General features: G+C 37.0%; 1 protein-coding gene across 2 annotated transcripts; it reads left to right on the plus strand.

Annotated features, from left to right (window-relative positions):
• The first annotated feature begins 362 nt into the window (after positions 1-362).
• ttc39a (tetratricopeptide repeat domain 39A) lies at positions 363-21,204 on the plus strand. Of its 2 annotated transcripts, XM_056772551.1 has the most exons (20): positions 363-581; positions 1,556-1,606; positions 1,843-1,893; positions 8,877-8,981; positions 11,070-11,201; positions 13,262-13,305; positions 13,723-13,790; positions 13,919-13,983; positions 14,741-14,840; positions 14,982-15,047; positions 15,317-15,425; positions 15,539-15,606; positions 16,917-16,976; positions 17,076-17,237; positions 17,472-17,563; positions 17,833-17,953; positions 18,204-18,315; positions 18,410-18,524; positions 18,782-18,898; positions 19,079-21,204. In XM_056772551.1, exons 1-20 carry the CDS (start codon positions 541-543, stop codon positions 19,194-19,196), a joined length of 1,797 nt encoding a protein of 598 aa, XP_056628529.1. In that variant the 5' UTR covers positions 363-540; the 3' UTR covers positions 19,197-21,204. The 2 variants fall into 2 exon arrangements, with proteins under 2 accessions (XP_056628529.1, XP_056628530.1); XM_056772552.1 differs by lacking the exons at positions 363-581; positions 1,556-1,606; positions 1,843-1,893 and adding an exon at positions 4,691-4,999.
• Positions 21,205-21,465: the final 261 nt, after the last annotated feature.

Genomic DNA, 21,465 nt, shown 5'->3' on the forward strand with positions numbered 1-21,465 from the left:
TTCTTCGAAAACGTAAACACCTTTGTTCTGTGTCAGCCACTGTAGGGCTTCGAAAGGTAGTGGAAGGTGAGGAGTGAACCGTTTGTTGCCATTCACAACGTCACCGCTAGATGCCGCTAGAATAAAAAAATTAACCTTTAAAAAAGCACAGAGATGGTTGGCATTTTAATTTGCGCTTGTGTAAAACGCACGAACACGTCACGCCCCGAAAATAACATGTATAGCTCCTTCAAAAACGTTTACTTACCTGAAAATCATTGTAGGCTATTATTCACGTAATACCTCACACCGTTTCTGACTGGCTAACCTGGAGGACTTTAGGACCAGGGAAGAGTTGCAGCTCTGCATTCCAGCACCTTTTCTGCAAAGGATCTCTTCATTGTGAGAATGGGTATCTCCACACCTCCCTGTCTCACATCACATATAAGTCAGTTAGAGACACACGTTCAATGATCACCTGTGATAGAACGAATGTCCAGGTAGCGACAATAACACACTTTCTCGTCTTATTGGATTAACTGTCTGCTCTTCCTCTTTGGAATGAGTTTCTTCAGACGCAACAAGAAGAATGAGGACAAAAAGTAAGTTGGCTGTGATCGTTTTCTGATATCTTGGGTCAGGTAGTAAGAAATAATCCGTTAAAGAGAAGCAGTCTCAGGTAAAGTATTTGCATCGTCTGATAACGTTCTGTAATATAGTTAATTGTCTTCTAGTAAAGTCCCAAAGATTTGAATAAAGGCAAGTAAAGCTGCACTTTGGAATTGGAAATTCTCATGAACGATTCTTATTTTTCTTTAAAGTTAATCACATTTCTTTATATATACATGTTTTTTGGGGGAAAATATGTTTCCCACGACAAGTGACGTAGCCTCGAGTTAATCAAAAGGCGTAATGTCAACACCAACGTAAGGGTTGATGTCATACAGGTATGAGATTTGGAGAAAGATGATTGGATGATAGTTGTTAGGTGTGTTCGACTGCGTGCGTCGTTGCGCAGAGCGAACGTCGTGTCGCGTCAAAGTATCGCGAGACCGATTCGAGCGCGGTCTTTTAAAAAGCTCTCGCGGTACTTTGATCCAGGTTGGTCTGCTCTGCGCAGAGCTTCATTATGTAAAACACGCCTCTTATTTCTGTAAAAACTCCTCCTTCCTCATTACATCCACGTCACATGTGCTGCACGTTGTAGGCTGTTAATACTTAACAATTTTTATTATTTTATGACAGAGGTGTTGATTTTCCAGTCTTGTGTAGTTTGTAAGAAAACAGACTTAAGAAGGAGAAAAAATGCTTGTTTGTCAAATGATTTTGTTTATTTTCTTGTGTTTTGAGTAATTGAAGCAGATTTTATTTGACTAATTGTCCCAATAAAGGTATGAATGAGATACACAATAACTTGATTTTTTTGTATAATATTCAGGTAAAATCTTATCATCAGGGGTTTTCCAAAGACAAAACTGTGATGTCGAAAGGAAATCCCAACTGATGGGATAGTGTTACAGTGTATCAATAAAGAATAAAAGATCACACATGTCCACATATTTTGATCTTGTTTTAGGGATCCACTCAAGACTGAAGATGTGATGGACAGCCCCACCTCTCCACTACAGTGAGTGTGGCACACTTAAAACAACCCGTGTTATCTTCATTGCATGTTTTTACAGATAGACTCGTCGTACCCTGCTTTGTGTCTGGTTGACGTGTACAATCTTTGTCTAATGGACCATAACACCAACCCAGTTCATATAATGATAGCAGATCAGAGTATCTATTCAGCATAAAGCTTCTCTATCCGTTATCAGCAGACAACTTCTCACATTTCTATTTTGTTTCCTTTCTTTTTAGGTCCCCTATGATAGAGAACGATGGGCTGGACCCTGTCATCACTGAATATGGGTAGGATTCCACTTCCGCTTTCTAAACCTTACCATGCACTTTTCTCTGCTTTCGTCATGCTTTGTGAAGAAAAACGATCAAGTGTCTTGAGAGTTCATGCGTAACTGAGCTTGAATACAGATCTCCCGATAAGCCTCATGGGTAAATAAAATGGTTCTATCATGTTACTTCCCACAATGCACTGCATCAGTTATGTGGCATACTTTGTATTGGAAAAGGGTACATTTGTAAGGTAGATCTTAGTGAAATCAAAATCCTAGAATCTGAAATTTACGCCTTGCTAGAAGGATTATTATCATCTCATAAAGGGCAGGTTCTTACCACCCTTTGCATGTATTATTCATAGGTTCACTCCAGTTGGCATATCAGCTACAACCAAAAGGCTGCATCATGTTTGTTCAACAGTCAACCAGAGTGTACAGATCTATCTCTATATTTCTATATGTATGTATATGTATATATCAAATTCATAGCAATTTGATGTATAACAATATCAAATTAGTTTCATGCACATTAGTGCATGCAAAAATAACACACACACACGCATGCATGCATTGATTATTTTAAAGTAATTATGTAAAAGTAATTATCTATCAGTCATTTGTTAATGTTCTCATGTCTTTTGTGAGTGTGTCTCTGTAACTGCTCCTAATGCCCTCTCCTCTGCAAGCATGAGTATCTTTTAAGTGGGTTCTATGAATACAGTGTAGCAGCATAAGCTCATTACATCAAAGCAAAGTATTGTGGTTAATGATCGCAAGCTTTTTATGATTTGTGTCCGAACACGTTTGCTTTGTGAACAGTGTTTCAGATACAGATACCATGCCTTCCATCAGAGCACATTAACACACTGATGTTCAGGGAAGAGTTTTTTATTCAGGGTTTATGCTGAGATGTTTGGTACCTGTGTAACCCTCAAGTGTTGTTAATTACAACTGCACTAATCTGCTGTTAGTGGACAAATTTGGGTACTTTGGGATTCCATTCATATTTTACATAAATGTCACAGAACTATCTTTTTTCTCTCTAATAAATGTAAAATTATAAGCTTTCCTGTAGCTCAGTGGTAAGAGCATTACGTTTACAACGCAAGGTTGTGGGTTCGATCCCAGGGGATTGCACACAACTATGTATAAATGTATAGGATAATGCAATGTAAGTCGCTTTAGATAAAAGTGTCTTCCAAATGCGTAATGTAAATGTAATATCATTCCTCTGTTGCCTGATATCGATAGACCCAAACAGTTTCAACAAATTAAACTTCCTAAATCACAACTGATAAACTCTCCCTATTCTTCATAAACATTTACTCAGTAACTTTTAATCAAAGTTTTGATTTTATTTTACTAATTTTAATCAAAGTTACTGAATGCATCTGTGACACGTCAGAGCAGATCAGTCCCGGCTGAGACTGGTTTCTCCTGAGTTATTTTCCTCCATTTATTTATCATTGGAGTTTGGGTTCCTCGCCACAGGAAATTGTTGGCTGGCTTGCACACCCGGAGACTGCATTTATTTGATATTATTAGATATTATTTACTAGAATGCACTCGCTTCTTCTCTAAACACAAAACACAAAATTGAATTGAATTAAAATCGTTCAAGTTATGCATTTATTTGGTGATCGTTTATCTCAATTACTCCATTTATTATACCCCATGTCGATCAAATATGACCCTGAATATGACGCATATGATTCATACACAGCACATTTGCAAGATCACAAGGTTCAAGGAATTTGGGTTCATTGGACATTTATAAGGTCTATATGGTAGTAAGCATGTTATCGATGTTATCAAGTTTTTCATATGATGGTTTTCCCATTACTGAAGTAAAACATTAATATTTAGGCTTCTTTGTCACTTTTTAGGACTTTCTTTAAAGGTCCAGTATATGAAATCTAGCGGCATCTAGCTTTAAGGTTGTGAAATACAACCAACAGCTTACCCCGCCCCTCCCTTTTGAAGCACTACGGTGGCTCTCACAGGACTAAGATGTTGTCCTTCTTTGCCGAATGAGATAATGTTAATACAAAACGTGTTCTGTAGATCAGTTTACCTTTTAGGGCTACTGTAGAAACAACACGGCGAATTCCATGCAAGGAGACCCGCGGTGTATGTAAATAGAAATAGCTCAATTTTAAGGTGATATATCATAACGCTTCATCATGTAATGTCTTTATACACCATAGTTGCTTTTCTGTCAATAGAGCCTCAAAAAAAAAAACATTGGACCTTTAAGTCCATACCAGCGTGAGTGCATGTTTTCCTTACAGCAAAAGACTGACATACTAATCTCTGAAATTCATGTCGTTTTTTAGTTTCTTTATTTTTCAAATCTAATTGCAGCTAATAGCAAACTTAAAAAAAAAAAAAAATCGAGAAAAAGCAAAATAGAGGGTTTGTCATTTTCGGGCTCTATACTTTTCGTACTTATTTTTTCTCTCACAAACGCATCTTCTCTCTCCTCAACATGCCTCAGGCTGTGTCAATTCCCTCTGCTGATCTGCTATCTGCAGCTGTCCTCTGCGTCTCGTGATCCCTCCGCTCTTGAGCACTGATTTACGGGCTTGTCCTGGTGTCTAGTGCTGTTGAATATGTTCAGATAAGTTCAGATTGTCCTCTCTGTCGCTTAAAGAACTTGTTCAACCCCTGCTGCATCGCTGACCAATCAGGAGCCAGGATGCAGTGTATAGCATGAGAACGATGCTGAGAAGAGGAGGAGGCTTAGGTGGTGAGATGTGTACGTGTTTGTTTTGTTAGAAGGCGGGCAGACAGCGGGATAGTCAATCAGAATGTCCACTTTTACTCTTTGTGATAGTCATCCCATTCTTATTAAGCTCTGCGTTCCTGCCCCGCTGTTCTCTCTGCAGCTTGACTGAGTGTGTGTGTGTGTGTGTGTGTGAGAGAGACTGTGTGTGTGTGCCATAGCCAGAGGGAAGCTGCTGCTTTGCTGATAGAAGGCCTGTTTTCACACACACTGTGAATTACTCTGCGTCTACCTCTCTCTAATTTTATCTCCATTATCTCTCTCTCGCTTTACTGCACTCTTCGGTCTCACTGTACCAGATGAAAATGTCAGGAGAGGCAGAAACTCTGTCAAACGGGTAAGACCGCCGTACAGCTGACAGCGTGTTATTCTGTGTGAACGTGTGTTTTAGCAGTGATTGAAGACTTTCTTAACAGACATGGTGCTTTATAAGCTGCATAACCAGAAAAGCAGGGGAGGTTTTGGAAATATTAGACAGGTAATTGTTTTGGATGCCCTTGCTGTTTGCGTTGTGTCGTAGAGAATGCCTTTTGTGATTCTTGAGGGAGTGTTAAGCATCAGATCTTTTAGAATTGTGAATGTATGTTGTTTGTTTTAGCCATTGCTGTGACGTTAGACTAGTTTTAGACAGCATCAGCTTTTTAGAATCGCTCAGATTCATCACCACATTTAATTTGCTGAGCACTTTACAGATGGTCCGGGGAGAGCAAAGGTTGGTTGTGTCGTAGCATCTGAACAAACCTCAGCCTACTTCCTTGTGCTAGTTTAGTTTCTGTCCTGATATCAGATATCAATGTCAGGGAGGAAATTCTCTCTTGTGTCCTGTGAAGGAAAATCTGGTTATTGACTGTAATCTAGTTTTACTGTACATATGGAATCAGAGTTGTTTTGGGGTTTGTGGTGTCAAGTTTGGTCCTTTTGGAGTGTAAGAGACAAACAGAAATGAGAAATCACAAAACACAGAGTTGATCCTTCTAGAAGTATAAATAGAGACAAAATACAGACTTCAGTATGTGCAGATATATGGATAAAATAAAGAGACCATTTCAAAATTATTTTCAGTTTTGCTGAATTTACCGATGTGGTAAAGTAAAATAATCCCAAATCTACAATTAAATGATTGTTTCTATTTGCACTTTTTTGCAGAAAATTAAAAGCGAGGAAACAGGTAAAAGAAACAGAAAAGATGCTTTGTATCTTCAAAGTTCATAATCACTTTTTAAGCAACACAACATTAATATGTGCACATGTATTTAGAAAAAGTGATAACCTTAATTTTTATCACAGTTGTCATGTCTTGTCATGCTGTCAGTCTTTTAAATTGCTGTTGGATGACTTTGTCACTCCTGAAGTTTGAGTTAGTTGAACAGATATTGGACTGGAATGACCACAATACATTTAGAGATGCTGATTAAACGAAAATTTGGCATGGTATCTAATTTTTTTAATGAATTATATGTCTATATGCAATGTCTCAAGGCCAAATTTTCTGAGCTATATTTCCATTTTCTGAGCTATATTTTAATGTATGCCAACAATTGTTACATTTGTGAGTGTTTTTATTCTTTTTTAATTTTTAAAAGAAAGGCCAAAGTTAATATTAATGTGACAAAAAACTGGGAACTCAAAGTGGCAGTAGTGCACATGTGAAATGTACATCCCTGTAAGAAAAAATGTTTGGTTAACAGCACCAAATTACATCGAATCTCAACAGACTTGCGCTATGTTTCATGCTGGCAAATTATAATGATCTTGTTTTTAGCAAAAAGTTAGCAACAGGACACAACAGCATGAAAGTCATCTGCGAGTCATTACTCATGCTAGAACGTGGAGAGACCCTACAGCAAAACCACTCTCTAGTTCTCCGGGTCCAGCAGTAGCCTGAGCCACAAGACGGGGTCATATCTCTTTAGCCGGTCCCGACATAAAGAACCCCTCTGTGTGAGCGGCCGTTTGGAATGCAGACGTGGCGTTCATTTAGTCACACTTAATGATTTGATTGGGCTCAGTGGAGAAAGCCAGAGAGCCATTGTCACAAAAGTTTTCAATTCCTGGTTAATTTGTCCACATTGAGAGAAGGGAGGAAGAACTGTATGTAAGAGCTTGTTGGGTATTACTAGATTATAGGCGCCGTACTATAATCTCAGTGGGGCACGGCAGAGGTCAGGACCATTACAAATTTGAGCTCAACTTGGAAATTAATTTAAATGGTGCTGCAACGTAAAGAATGTGACCTAATGCAGAGATACAATGGGCTTTGATCTTTCCCTTTACTGTCGCCTCTGACTTGATCATTTTTTTGGATAACAAACATCTTACGGTTTAAATGTGTGTTCCGTTTACAATCATGCAAACAACATTTTACAGTGTATTATGATTTTTTTGCCGTATTCAAACATGTTACAAATAAAGCCAAAGTACACACACCTACAATATCTCACAGAAGTGAGTACACCCCTCACATTTTTGTAAATATTTTATTATATCTTTTCATGTGACAACACTTAAGAAATGAGACTTTGCAAGAATGTAAAGTAGCGAGTGTACAGCTTCTATAACAGTGTCAATTTGCTGTCCCCTCAAAAGAACTCAACACAGCCATTGATGTGAGTTCAGCCCTAAGTGAAAATGTCCAAATTGGGCACAAATCTTCAATATTTTGTGTGGCCACCATTATTTTCCAGCACTGCCTTAACCCTCCTGGGCATGGAGTTCACCAGAGCTTCACAGGTTGCAACTGGAGTCCTCTTCCACGCCTCCATGACCACATAACAGAGATGTTGGATGTTACAGACCTTGCGCTCCTCCACCTTCTTGTGCATCATCTTTAGAAGAGTATTCCATCTGGGACGACAGCCATGCAGACAAATTTGAGGTGTGCGGCATATGGTCTGAGCACTGACAGGCTGACCGCCACCCCTTCAATGCTGCAGCACTCATTCGTCTATTTCCCAAAGATGGATGACGCTGAGCACGTCCACTCAAGTTCTTTGCTCGACAGGCCTGAGTGTATCCTGTCCTGTTAAAGAGCTGTATGGTCTTGGCCAACGTGCTGAATCACAGTTTCAGGGTCTTGGCAATCTTCTTATAGCCTAGACCATCTTTATGTAGAGCAACAATTCTTTTTTTCAGATCCTCAGAGATTTCTTTGCCAGGAGGTGCCATGTTGAACTTCCAGTGACCAGTATGAGAGAGTGAGAGCTATAACACCAAATTTAACACACCTGCTACCCATTCACACCTGAGACCTTGTAACACTAATGCCAACGGGCAGGGAAAATGGCTTATTGGGCCCAATTCGGACATTTTCACTTAGGGGTGTACTCACTTTTGTTGCCAGCGGTTTAGACATTAATGGTATGTTGCATTAATTTGAGATGACAGCAAATGTACACTAGTATACAAGCTGTGCACTTACTACTGTACAGTGCACCAAAGTTTTAATATCTTCAGCGTTGTCACGTGAAAAGACATAATAAAATATTTACAAAAATGTGAGGGGTGTACTCACTTCTGTGACATAATGTATGTGTCAGTGCTGTTTGAAGGTAACAGCGTTCTTGGTGCTCTTGGATCTAAATTGAGCAGCTCTGGAGGGGATTCTCTGCAGCAGAGAGCTGTGACTTCACGTTCACACGAAACAGGTCGTGTGGAAGTAGTGTGAGATTTTCTGCAGATGCACACATAGGCCGGCTGTGTAAGCATAAGCTTCCTTTCCAGAGATAACATCTACATCCCTCAGAGTACGACCAGTGCAATCGGTAGTGCAGACGTCTTGTGTGTGTGTTTGTATTTATGTATTTGTACTATATTGTACGTTTAAACTGATTTGGTTTGGTGGGGTAAAGACATCTGATAGTATTAGTATTCAAATTGTTGGTATGAGTTTTCTATTTGCATTAATAATATAGTTCACATAAACAGGTGATGATTTACTCACCCTAATATTGTCCCAAAAATGTATGATATCTATGAATTTGTTTGATATTGAAAGTGAACGGGGGCTGTTAAACTCCAAAGTAACAAACAAACTAAAAACAAAGAAAAGAATCGTAAGTAGTCATGTAGCCTACTAAATTTCAAGTTCTGTTTTGTGTCCTGCTGGCGGGGAGTTCATAACAGAACTATTTTGACTTATTTGTGCACTGTTCCTTTATCCATCTCTCATTTTAAATGATCCACATCTCTCCTCTTTTTGTATGTCTGTGTGTTAGGTCGGAGAAATCTGACCTGTCAGTGGCTCTTCAAGACTGTATGACAGCACTGGATCTGTTCCTACAAAATGAGTTTGATGAGGCTCTTACCAGACTTAAGAGCAGGTAAGGCTGCATGTGTTTCACAATCTACAGAGTTTAAACTGATTTGCTCGTGTTTTTTTACCCAGTTAGCCCTTAAAATTCATTTGAGGTGTGGGTGGTGAGCTTTTTTGGCTTGGATCAGTCAGCATTCACCTAGCAACATCATGTCAACCACACAAAACTTCTTAGCCCCAACATAGTAATGTGCTTATGTGCAAGATCTCTAAGTGCTTTTAGTATGACACGGTCTTTCTATAATCTTGGATGTCACCTCAGAAGGCAGTTGGGACTAAGGCAGCCACTGAGTTGCAGAACAATACAAATGGGATTTTTTCTTTTATTATGTGTGTTGCAAGTGTGTTACATAATCTACATTATAATCTTCTAACATTGTTCCTGTTACATTTTGTCCTTTTGTTTTGTGAGGGTGAGGTGCATTTATCCACATTCAGTAATTAAACGGGTGTTTCTCGGTTAAATCTCACATATCTCTAAATCTTCTGAATATGTTCCGCTCTCTTGAGATTTACTTCTGCACCTTTTCTTGTTCGTAGACCACACCCTGTTTTCATTTGTATGCTGGGTCTAACTAAGATCATCTGACATCTCTCTTCCACACCACCCACAGCTGTGGAAGGGCGTGTATCTGTGTGCATGTCATTATTAATCTGTACATATCTCCATTCGTTTAACTACTTATTTCATATGTCTGTCTGAATAACATCCTCCATTTATGAAATAATTATTAGAACCGTAAACAAGCATTGAAAAGCTATTAAGAAGGAAGTGATTTAAAGAAGGAAAGATACGCACAGACTTATCACTCGCCTCTGCTAAACGTTCTCGTTGTTTGAACTTGCACACAGTGAAGACGAAGTTTTGTGATGTACTAATGGGTTTGCATTAGTCGCGTCCCAACCCATTCCAACCAGCAGGGCCAGGCTGCTACAGGCGTGGACCAAATACACGCGTAAGGGGAAAATGAAGTTACAAACAGATAAAGAAAGATAGAGAGAGAAAAAAAGAGTAATGCTTGGCTCAGTATTAAAACCTCATGTCTGTACAGGTCCAGATTGAAAAATGATAGAACGCATCACAAAAGATCAGATCGGAGAAGATCAGCCTCTCCTTCCTGTTATTCTTTCACATATGATTTGCCTGGAATAGTTAATCTGGTATTATTAACATAATTGGTTATATGGTGTGATGAGCTCTCTAGACATTTTCTAAGGCGTCGTAACCCTTAAAGGGAAAGTTCACCCCAAAATAAAAATCCTGTCATCTAGACTTAATACCGTTTGCAAGAGCACAAAAGGACGTTCATTTAATGAAGACGAATAAATACATAATAAGATAAAATAAAATGGAAGAAAATTGACTTTTAACTAACATTCGAAAAAGGACCTAAGAAAGTATGTGGCTCGCTGAAAGCAACAACGCTGACAAAGTTTTACAAGTCAGCTCATTCTTTATCCACAAACAAAATGATTATGTTCCAGGACAAAGCAGGTATGTGAAAGGTTGAATTGCACGTTTGTGTGGTATGCATTGTGTAGGGAGGGGTCAGTGGAATCTATTTCTTTATTATAGGACATTAAAAACATGAGGACATTCCTGTACACCTGTCACACCATCCGTAGTCTATTTCTAGCGGTAAACTTGTTCAGCTGGAGTCTAAAGGCAGGAATGTTGGACCAGGAGTGTCACATACTGTCTTGTTCGTGAAAGGACTAAACCCGCACAGGAATGAATTAAACATATAGCTCTCTTAAGTTTATTTGCATTTAAACTAAAACTGAAAACAAACTAGACGTTTAATGGCCTTTAATTCTTACGTAAAATGAAATCGATTTTATCCATTTACCACAAAAAAAAACTAATTTCTGATGAAGAAAAGAAGACGTTCTCTGAAGATATGATAAAACGTATTACTGTATTTAGAGTGATAAAAAGTATTTTGTATTAATATATTTAGAGTGATGATATCACTCTGTGTGCTGTGTGGTTATCAATCTGATCCATCCGATGTTTTTAAATGATTCAGAGGTGAACGTTCTCGTAGTCATGGATCCTGTATATAGATCTATTGTCTTTTTTGTTCTCTGGCAGGAATAAAGACAGCATGTACCACGCACTTACATATGCCACCATACTGGAAATGCAGGCCATGATGACCTTTAACCCGGAGGATATCTTGACAGCTGGAAACACTATGAAAGAAGCACAGGCTTTGTGCCAACGGTGCGTGTTCCAATATTTTAACAATGTTATGTCATTTTACAATATATGGTGTATTGCTTTTGTTGATGTACGATTACATGATATACATTAAGCAGGATCCAAAAGTCTGAGAAGACAAATATGAGATTTGTAATCTTGGAAAATGACTTTTTCTCCTGTGAATCTCAAAGGGATATATTTTGAGGAATGTCTCAGTGGTTTTGGATCCATACAATGAACGTCAATGAAGACCAGTGTTGTTTGCTTACCAACATTTGTGACCCTGGACAACAAAACCAGTCTTAAGTAGCACGGGAATATATTTGGTAATCGCCAGAAAAAAATCCTATTTTTCTTTTTGCCAAATATCATTAGGATATTAAGTAAAGATCATGTTCCATGAAGATATTTTATACATTTCCTTCCGTAAATGTATAGAAACTTTATTTTTGTGAGTGGATGGCATGCTAAAGTGCCTAAGATTAACAATTTCGTAGGCGATTTTCTCAATATTTAGCTTTTTTTGCACCCTCAGATTCCAGCTTTGTAAACAGTTGTTGTTCAGCCAGATAGTGTCCTATCCTAACAAGCCATATATCAATAGAAAGCTTATTTCTTCAGCTTTCAGATGACGATGAAATCTCAATTCAACAAAATTGACCCTTAAGACTGGTTTTGTCGTCCAGGGTCACATTTTAGAAATATTTGCTATAGAAAGAAAGTCATCGTCATTTGGAATGATATGAGGGTGGATGATGATCAAATCTATTTTCAGGTTCCTCTTAGTTATGTCACATTTGTATCGGTGATGTAATCCTAGATTGCTGCAGGTTTAAGACTATCACTGTATACCAGATTGCAGTGGAATTTCAGAAGCCAGCGACACACTGTGTTGAGGGGGTGTTAAAATCTGCTGTATGCTTGCGTTTCCAGGCACCACACACACACACCCTCAAGAACTCCACCACTTCATACCAAACCCTATAGAAATGGAATGTGACTACCAGCTGATCCCATTAAACATACACGCACACATAAGCCCTTTAACCTTCAATACGTCACTTATTCGGTCTGTGATAAAAGTCACCACATACAAGAGGGAAAACCAGTTCTTCCAAAATACATTTCCTTCAAATCTCTAAAAATATAAATGCATCGGCAGATCTGCGCTATGATTTGCTAACAGATTCGCCAAAGAGATTTACTCCTTTTATTATGAAATCTTAAGGTTGCTTGTCATTCATAAGTTTGGACCACTCGTGAGCGATCACAGTAAATGACAGGACATTTAACATAAGTGAAGTAATTTTAAAGTCACTTTATTTGTGGAATTTAAAAGGATGTTCTTCCAAAAATGAAATTTCTTTCATCGTTTACTTTTCATTGTATCTTTCATCGCTCTAATGCCATTTCAAACCTGTATGACTTTTGTCTGCGGAACATAAAAGAAAAGAATCTTTATTTTTGAAGAACGTTGGTTACCAATCAACATTTGCCCCCATTGACACAAAACCACAGAGACATTTCTCAGAATATCTTCTTTTGTTTCGAACAACATAAAGGCAGATAAATGATGACAGAATTTTTATTTTGGGTAAACTATCACTTTAAATACTGTGTGGGACAATGTGAAGCACAAGTAAGAGATTGTAATCAGATATGATTTATAGGTAACAAAGATTTACTGATTTAACAATTTAACACTTTCTAATCTTTTATGGTTTCCCTGGAACCTATTTAAATATGCCTTGGAGTTATTTTAGCCACGTCTACACCCCCAGCATTCATTTACATGTCTTTAATAGAAGCCAAACTAACTCTGAATAATTTATGTTTGTTTATGTTTGTTTAGTTTCTCAGTCATTATGTGCTAAATCCAATGGTTTTATTTATTTATTTACATAAATCAAGCCGTTTTTTTGATTTTGAGTCTATTGTAAATTTGACTGCTGTACAAACTTTCACACACTGGATTATAACAGAGAATGTGTATGTATGTTTGTGTGTATGTTATGTAGTGTCCTCTAGTGTCATTGTGTTGTTCTAGCTTAGGACTGATAAAACTGTGTTTGTCATAACAGGTACCGTAAAAAGTCTTCATTCAACAGCAAACACTTCACAGAAGGTGGGAATCTATATAAACACTTCATCAAATTATGTATTTATAAAGTTGATTAAGAATGAAGTCAAACTTATATTTGAGATAGTTACTGTAAAATGTACATTGGCCCCAAAAAGTATCTATACTTTTGAAAACCGCACACAAGTTTAAGGCAAAACATTAAAAGCTTGTTAAGTGTCAACTTATAAAGCAATATGTATATTGTTCAAATTTAAGAAAAACTAATTTTTCCTCCTTGAATACTGGAACGTGTCCAAAGTTATTGTGACATTATGCATACTTTGGATATCTACAAAAGCTTCTCAAAGGTTTCTTCTTGCCATAATGATAATATTTATTCAAACATTTTTTAAAGAGACTGTGTAACGGCCACCACGTGAAGATATACTGAAACCATATTTACCTTTATGTCCTACCTAGAGGAGCTCCATGCTGAAGTGTGCTATGCTGAATGTCTTCTCCAGAGGGCAGCACTCACTTTCCTGCAGGTGAGTTAATCTATGTTGTTGCTGTGAGTGAGGTTAAAGTATTTCTAAAATAGAGTCTAAAATATATCAATGTGCTGATGAAATTACATTTCAATTTTTAATTGTGATTTTTTTGTTCCTTTTTGGAGGATGAAAACATGATCAGCTTCATCAAGGGTGGAATAAAAGTGAGAAACAGTTATCAAATATACAAGTAAGTCCTCATTCAACTGAGATTTGTTTGATTAGATTTGAATATATTGCACCTAAATATTCCATAGAGCAAAATGACTCAAAATCCTCCAAATATATATTACCCCATAACTACAGAAATCTCATAAAACAGCATGTAAGGATCGACTGTACTAGTAAATTGGTTCATATTAATATCTGGATCCAAAGAGGATGAAATGTGTCATTAAAGGTTGTTATTTATGTTTAGTACTGTATACTGTACATAATAATTTGTCTAATAACCTAAATATGTGTTATATTAAATGTACTTCAATCAAATATTTTACCCCAGAATAAAAAATCTGTCATAATTCTTTCACCCTCATGTCATTCAGAACTTTTTATAACTGGAACACAAAATAGGATATTTTAAGAAAGTTGTATTGTGTTTATACCATGGAAGTCAATGGGTGCCTGTGTTGTTTGGTTACCAACATTCCTCAAAATATCTTCATACAGTCATACAGGTTTGCAATGACATGAGGGTGAAAAAATGTGTAGGGTGAAGAATTGTCAATTGGGTGAACTGTCACTTAAATGAGATATTTAATGGAAATTGTGAGTCAATTTATGTTACACTAATGAAGTCAGATACGCTACGATAACCTCTTAGATCCTCACAATTACATTATATCCACAAAATATTATGTGTGAGTTTGTGCTTACATTATAAAGTGTATATATTTACATAAACATTAAATGATGTTCATTGACGTTTGTTTGTGATTTATTTCAAGGGAGCTACATACATTCCTGAAGTCCTCAGCTTATGTAAATGGTTACAATCACGGTCATTTTGAAGGAGGAGTTAAACTCGGGGTCGGGGCCTTTAATCTGGTGAGTTATGTTATCTGTCTTTTTAAAGACAATTTAGCGGCCCGTCTAAATCAAGAACTCAACCTTGAACATAAATGAATCCTAGCATTGAGTTCACTGGGTACTGGGCTGTTTTCTCAACCTTTCACCTGTTTCTCCAAGATGTTGTCGATGTTGCCAACGAGGACTCTCAAGTTGTTGGAATTTGTGGGCATCTCTGGTAACAAAGTGAGTATTGTGTACTACCAAGCTTAGTTTGGCTTTGCTCACATTTGGCGCACGCTAACGAAACCGAATCCGAGCTTGCTTATTTTTTCTAGCAGTAAAGTGTGTAAGTGCGTATGCTGGTGCTTTTAAACTACGCCAGATGTATCAAAGCATAAATATTTGTGAACGATGCCCTGATTTTACTTCGGTCTGTTGTGTTTGTCCATCTTGGGAATGTTTGAAATGGTTATCCTTAACCCACATGTTGTGTATATGTGTGTGTGCTGTAGGAGTGTGGTCTTGACCAGCTTCAGGAGGGGTCAGCCGAGCTCACATTCAGGTCTTTTCTATGTACCATGTTGTTACTTTGCTACCACACCTTCATGAGCTTCATTCTGGGTAAGTCTTCAATAAAGTGATCTGCCTCTGATCATCAATAAAATATTGCAATTTAGATAGTCAAAGTATGTAACATTGTGCTATTCAGTGTTGTCTCATATTGTGGGATTTAGGCACTGGAGAGGGAGACGTAGAAGATGCAGAAAAATTACTCCAGCCTTATCTGAAAAAGTATCCAAAGGTGCTCAACCATCATATTCAAAACACAATAATGCAGGATTGATCTGGAGTATTTTCACATGCTCATGTTGACACAAGATTTTTTTATTACACTATATGATGAACATCTATGAAGCGCCTGTTATTAAATAACTTAATGAGTTAACCCTAACCTAACCCAAAAAAGAAGAATCTGTCGTCATTTACTCACCCTATTGTCATTTCAAACTAGTATTACTTTCATTCTTCCAAAGAATACAAAAGATATTTTGAAGAAAGTTGGTAACCGAACAGCGCCAGCACTCACATCTATGAACACAAAACCAATGAAACGGTGAAAGGGTGCCAGTTAACAACATTCTTCAAAATATCTTATTTTGTGTTCTGCGGAAGAAAGAAAGTCATATATGTTCAAAAATGACAGGAGGGGGAGTAAATGATGACAGAATTTCATTTTTGTGTGCACTATCACTTTAAGTCAATAAAATGTGACCCTGGACAACAGAACCAGTCTTATGGGTAAATTTTTCGAAATTGAGATGTTTACATAATCTGCAAGCTGAATAAATAAGCTTTCTATTGATGTATGAGTTGTTAGAATAGGACAATATCAGGCTGATATACAACTGTTTAAAACTCAGGAATCTGAGAGTGCAAAAAAAAAACATTGAGAAAATTGCCTTTGAAGTTGTTAATCAGGGGCACTGTAGCAGAAATAAAAACAAAATAAAGTTAATTTATGTTAGAAAATTTACAAAATATCTTAATGGAACATGATCTTCACTTCCTCATATCCTTATGATTTCTGGCATAAAAAAAAATTGATAATTATGACATATATAATGTTTTTTTGTCTTTAACTAAAACAATTCCTGTGCTACTTAAGGCTTTCTGATCCAGGGTAACAAATATGATTAAGTGAATTTTATTTCTTTGGTGCTTTTCAGAATTTTGCAATAGTACAGAAAACATGTTACAAGAAAGAAAGGAAGAAAGAAAGAAAGAAAGAGTAGGAGTCAAAAAAAATATATATAGTGCACACGTTGAAAGAAAAAGAAAAATAGACAATAGACATATGCATGTTTTATGTGTATGTATACTGTAAATGGCAAGATACAGCATATAAACATAATAATAATTGTATTACTAAATTTGGAATAGATTATATTATTGCAAATGTCCAAGAAGTACATAAGCAACACTATCTGTATAAAATAATATTTTTAATTAGGTTTTATTCAAACCTTTTAAGCTCTATTCAGTATGTGCATCAAATTATTGTTATTATTAAAAATTCAAACTAAATAGACATAACTTGATTGTGCCTTTCAGGGATCCATTTTCCTGTTCTTCGCTGGCCGAATAGAGGAAATCAAAGGAAATATAGATGCTGTACGTCATTGTTACTTCCTATCTAATGCATGATAAGACCAGAATTTGCCAGTTGCACGTGGGTGCATGTGATTCTACTTATATGATCTTGTCCTGCAGGCTATCAAGCGTTTCGAGGAGTGCTGTGAGGCCCAGCAGCACTGGAAACAGTTCCATCACATGTGTTACTGGGAACTGATGTGGTGTTTCACATATAAGAGACAATGGAAGATGGCCTACATTTATGCAGATCTACTTAGCAAGGAGAACGCCTGGTCCAAGGTGCCACCCTAAAATGAAATAGATAATGAAGAGATCACTTGATCGATCTGTGTGCAAACAAAAGCACATATTTTTAATAATCATCTTGTGTTAAAATATGGAACTATGGATTTTGTTCAGAGTTCATAGGCTGTGCTTATATAACATGAATGAAGACAATTATTCTCCAGCTGGGATATTTGTTTACGATGCTGTTTTAAACCCATCTTTCTCTTCACACACACTATTCTGCAGGCCATGTACGCATATATGAAAGGTGCTTACCTCAGCATGCTGAGTCGTGAAGAAAGCCAGCCTTTCACCGAGGACGAGGTGGCTTTGTTTAGGTAATGATAAGAGAAGTGTTTTAACGTGTGCAGAGCCACTTTGTTAAGAAGATATAACAGCAAAATATATAAATATATTACAATGTTTAGATGAGAAAAGCTTATTCAATGATTCAATTAAATGACCTCAGGAGTCATGTACTGTAATGCCATTTTACTCAAGTGCTTTAACCTTTTATCGTAGTCTATTGTCATCTTGCCAAAAACAATTCATACATACCGTATATATTTCATTAATACAAACCTATGGTGTGTTTAACGCTCTTTAGGCAAGTTCCTGGTCTGAAGCAGAAAATAGCTGGAAAGTCGTTGCCCACGGAGAAGTTTGCCATCAGAAAAGCCAGACGCTATAATTCAGAAAATCACATTCCTCTTCCTGCACCGCCATTGGTCAGTGCCTGTACTGAATGAAACAACTGTACAGTACCAACAATAACAAATAACATGCAATGTATTCCATCAGATCCCAAAAAATTTAATGATGAACTTAATAAACGGATAATAAGCTTTATAAATCGTCGCTGTTTGTGCACATGTATCAGACGCATGGATCTTTGTGAATAATAAATAAACAAAGGGAAACACCTTGAACATGCATTCTTAGATTCTCATTCATTGTGCGGATATGTTTACACAACAGGAAATGATGTATATCTGGAACGGCTACACTGTGATCGGGAAGCACAAGGACCTGACAGAGGGCATTCTGGAGACCCTGAACGAGGCCCAGCAGAGAATTGAGCAACAGCCAAGTAATGTTTTGTATTCCACAGAAAAAATAATCAACAACAAAGACACACTACATGTATCACGACTGGCTTATGTTCTCTCTCTGCCCTCTCTCAGGGAATGAGTTTACCACAGATGACCTGTGTGTTGTCAGTCTGTTGAAAGGACTCTGTCTCAAACACTTGGGCCGTAAGGATGAAGCCGAACAATACTTCACCCTGGTCCTTTGCAAGTCAGTCTGAATCTTATTAATCACAATAATATAAAGCGAAGTAATATCGGTGTCATTTGAGGTTTTAAGAGAGACAAAGCTTGTTTCCATTTTATGACATTGACAAGACATCCAGTTAGATTAGTATGAATGTTTAAATGAGGTGGTTTTGTTAAATATCTGTCATGTCACAGATAAAAATACCTATTCATTGTTAAAGGTCTCTCCTTCTCTCTCTCTCTCTCTCTCTCTCTCGGTTTGCACGTATGCTTATACAGTGAAAGTCAGATTAAATATGATCACTACCTAGTGCCGAATGCTCTTCTGGAACATGGTTTGCTGTGTCTGGAGGTGGGCAGAATAGAAGAAGCTATAAGACATCTGGAGGCAGCCAGGTGAGTTCATTATAGACTGCTTTGCACTTTTCCTCCGTGCTTTGGATAAGAAAAAGCGTCTGCCAAAAATGCCTAAATATTTTAAACCTTTATACTGCTACATAAAAGTCTATTATATATTCACTTATTCCCTTAAGTATTTTTTGACTATTAACGGTCATTTCTTTGACATGCCACTAGGCAAAATTACAAGAACTACTCCATGGAATCACGAACACACTTCCGAATTCAGGCAGCGCTGCAGAAGGCACGAGGGATGGTCGAGAACGGAGACACCTGCTCACCCTCCAGTTCTTAATGGCAGCCGAGATCGAGCTTGACGCTTGGCGTGGAAGAGCATGTACCAAAAAGAGGACTAAAAGGAGCACATGTGACCCATTAGAGCAGAACTGAACATAGATACAAATCATGACACAGGCAATGTGCGAATCAGTTAAGGCACAGAAATGACAACAGGCTATTATTATTTTAAAATCAGCCAAGATTGTTTTTGTTTAAAATGGTATGTTTATTATAGTAAACAACAAGAATAACATATTGGTAAATCGGGATAAGTAAGAACTTTGTCAGCTGTGAAACTTGTCAATTATTTGGGATACCTGCAGAACTTGTATTGGTAATGCTCTCCGCAACCTTTGGTCAACCTGACATTATGAACCCAGACATGGCTGTGCCTTTTGTCCAATCGTAATGCATGTTTTATTTGGTCTAAATAAGCATAGCTATTAGTTTACATTGCAATCTTTTGAGGTTAAATAGGTTACAGAATCAAGCCACCAAATGTTAAATTAATGCAAGTTTTTACATCATGGGTCAAATCTCATGGACTGGATAAGTCCTGTTCTAACAGTTTCTTTGTTTTTGTGTACATAATCTGTTTTAGTGTTAAATAACAAATGGTCTGACTTAATCACAGTGTTGGGCAAGTTACTTGGGAAAAAGTTATTAATTACTAAATTACATATTCAATAGTGTAATTAGATTACTGTATAAATTTCTCTCTCCAAAAAGTCTATATATCCTGTATCAACCTTGATTAGTTAAATGATTCGAGGATAGAAATGCGTAAGAAGTTTACATTCTAGTCGACGGAACAACATGAAACGGCTCTTTTAATTCATTCCAATTAATAATATAAAACTACATACCACTCACCAAAGTATTACAAATGCAGAATTATACATTAGAGCACAGATTTTAAAAGTCTTTTTCCATTCCACTATTGCACACACAAATATTACATAAAGTATTTAGTTTAATTACATCAGAAGTAACTGTAATTAAATTATAGAGTAATCCCTTACTTTACTTTTCAAGAGAAAATTAATTAAATTACACTACAACTAATAATTTAGTATCTAGTTACACCCAACACTCCTTATTTGCAGAAAAACACTAGTAAAATGCACACTGGAATTTTGGGAGGTTGTTTAGTTTTATTTTGCTTTTTTAATATTTATTCACTGTTATGTAACCTTTGAAACTGTCCGGGTTTAAGTTGGGCAGCTGAATGTGTCTTTTAGAAAGGCAGTGTCCTTCATGTGGACTGAGTCCAAATCGTACTTGAGCTCAAACAAACAAGTCTTTTACATGCATGCAGGACAGGCTGGTGTGCCTGTTTCAGCCAGCGTGAGGGATGCATGGATAACCACTAAAGCCTTACATTATGAAAGAGAGAAAAACTTGGAGCTGGCTCAGGACAGAGAATTTGATTTGTTTAGTATATGTATGCTGCTTAAGAGCTTTTCACAATAGTGTAAACAATCTTAATAGAGCTAGAAAATTGTTCTCAAATAAAGTGTATGTATTTTTTTGTTAGACTGTCTTGTATCGCAAGGCCTATTTTTGAATAATTTATCCCATTTTATCCACTTGTCTGTTTTATGATATTCAGATCTGCCAAAGTTAAGGAAAAACATCATCAGATCACGTCATACCATGCATTTGATGTATACATGATGTACGTTTATTATCGAAAGATCTGACCAGCAAAGTCACACTGACTCTTAAATGGTAAATGAGAAATGTGTACAAATGAATGATGTGTGTTTTATTTCTCTCATTCAATATTCTTACTGTTTCACATTGATTTTACAGGCTTTGGGCTATAGAGGTCAGCAAATCCTGTATGTGGTGCATGGCTACTGTACAAATAGGCGTTCATGTAAATACTTACATTTTCTAATTTAAAATTAAATGACATAATTACATTCTGGACCTTTTTGCTTTCCTCTGTTGTGCACATGACTTATCCATACGTAGAAATCAGTGCTGTATGTGACGAAACAATAAAACAAAATATCCAACACAGATCTACGTTTTAAATCTCAAAACCATAAACCAACAAAAAAAAGAGGTTAATTAATTCCCGACTAATTTAATTCAACGCAAACATCACGGCTAAATCTGCCAATGCCACACGGTTAAATAGGCCTAATGCGGTCAAGTTTACAGCCTCTAAACCCTCTGTTGTTGCTGTTCTAAATCGGGAATGTGATTGGACAAACGCTATCCAATAATAACTTCCTGGCTGAAGAAGAGATCCGCTGATAGGTCGAGAGAGCAAG

Source organism: Triplophysa dalaica, chromosome 18 (genome assembly GCF_015846415.1).
Source record: "Triplophysa dalaica isolate WHDGS20190420 chromosome 18, ASM1584641v1, whole genome shotgun sequence".
Taxonomy (NCBI): Eukaryota; Metazoa; Chordata; class Actinopteri; order Cypriniformes; family Nemacheilidae; genus Triplophysa; species Triplophysa dalaica.

Excerpts from the sequence above, each read along its gene's own strand:
- ttc39a (XM_056772551.1), top strand. The coding sequence starts at position 541 with ATGAGTTTCTTCAGACGCAACAAGAAGAATGAGGACAAAAA. Across the intron at positions 1,607-1,842 it reads AGCCCCACCTCTCCACTACA|GTCCCCTATGATAGAGAACG; the intron begins GTGAGTGTGGCA and ends CTTTCTTTTTAG. Across the intron at positions 11,202-13,261 it reads GCACAGGCTTTGTGCCAACG|GTACCGTAAAAAGTCTTCAT; the intron begins GTGCGTGTTCCA and ends TTGTCATAACAG.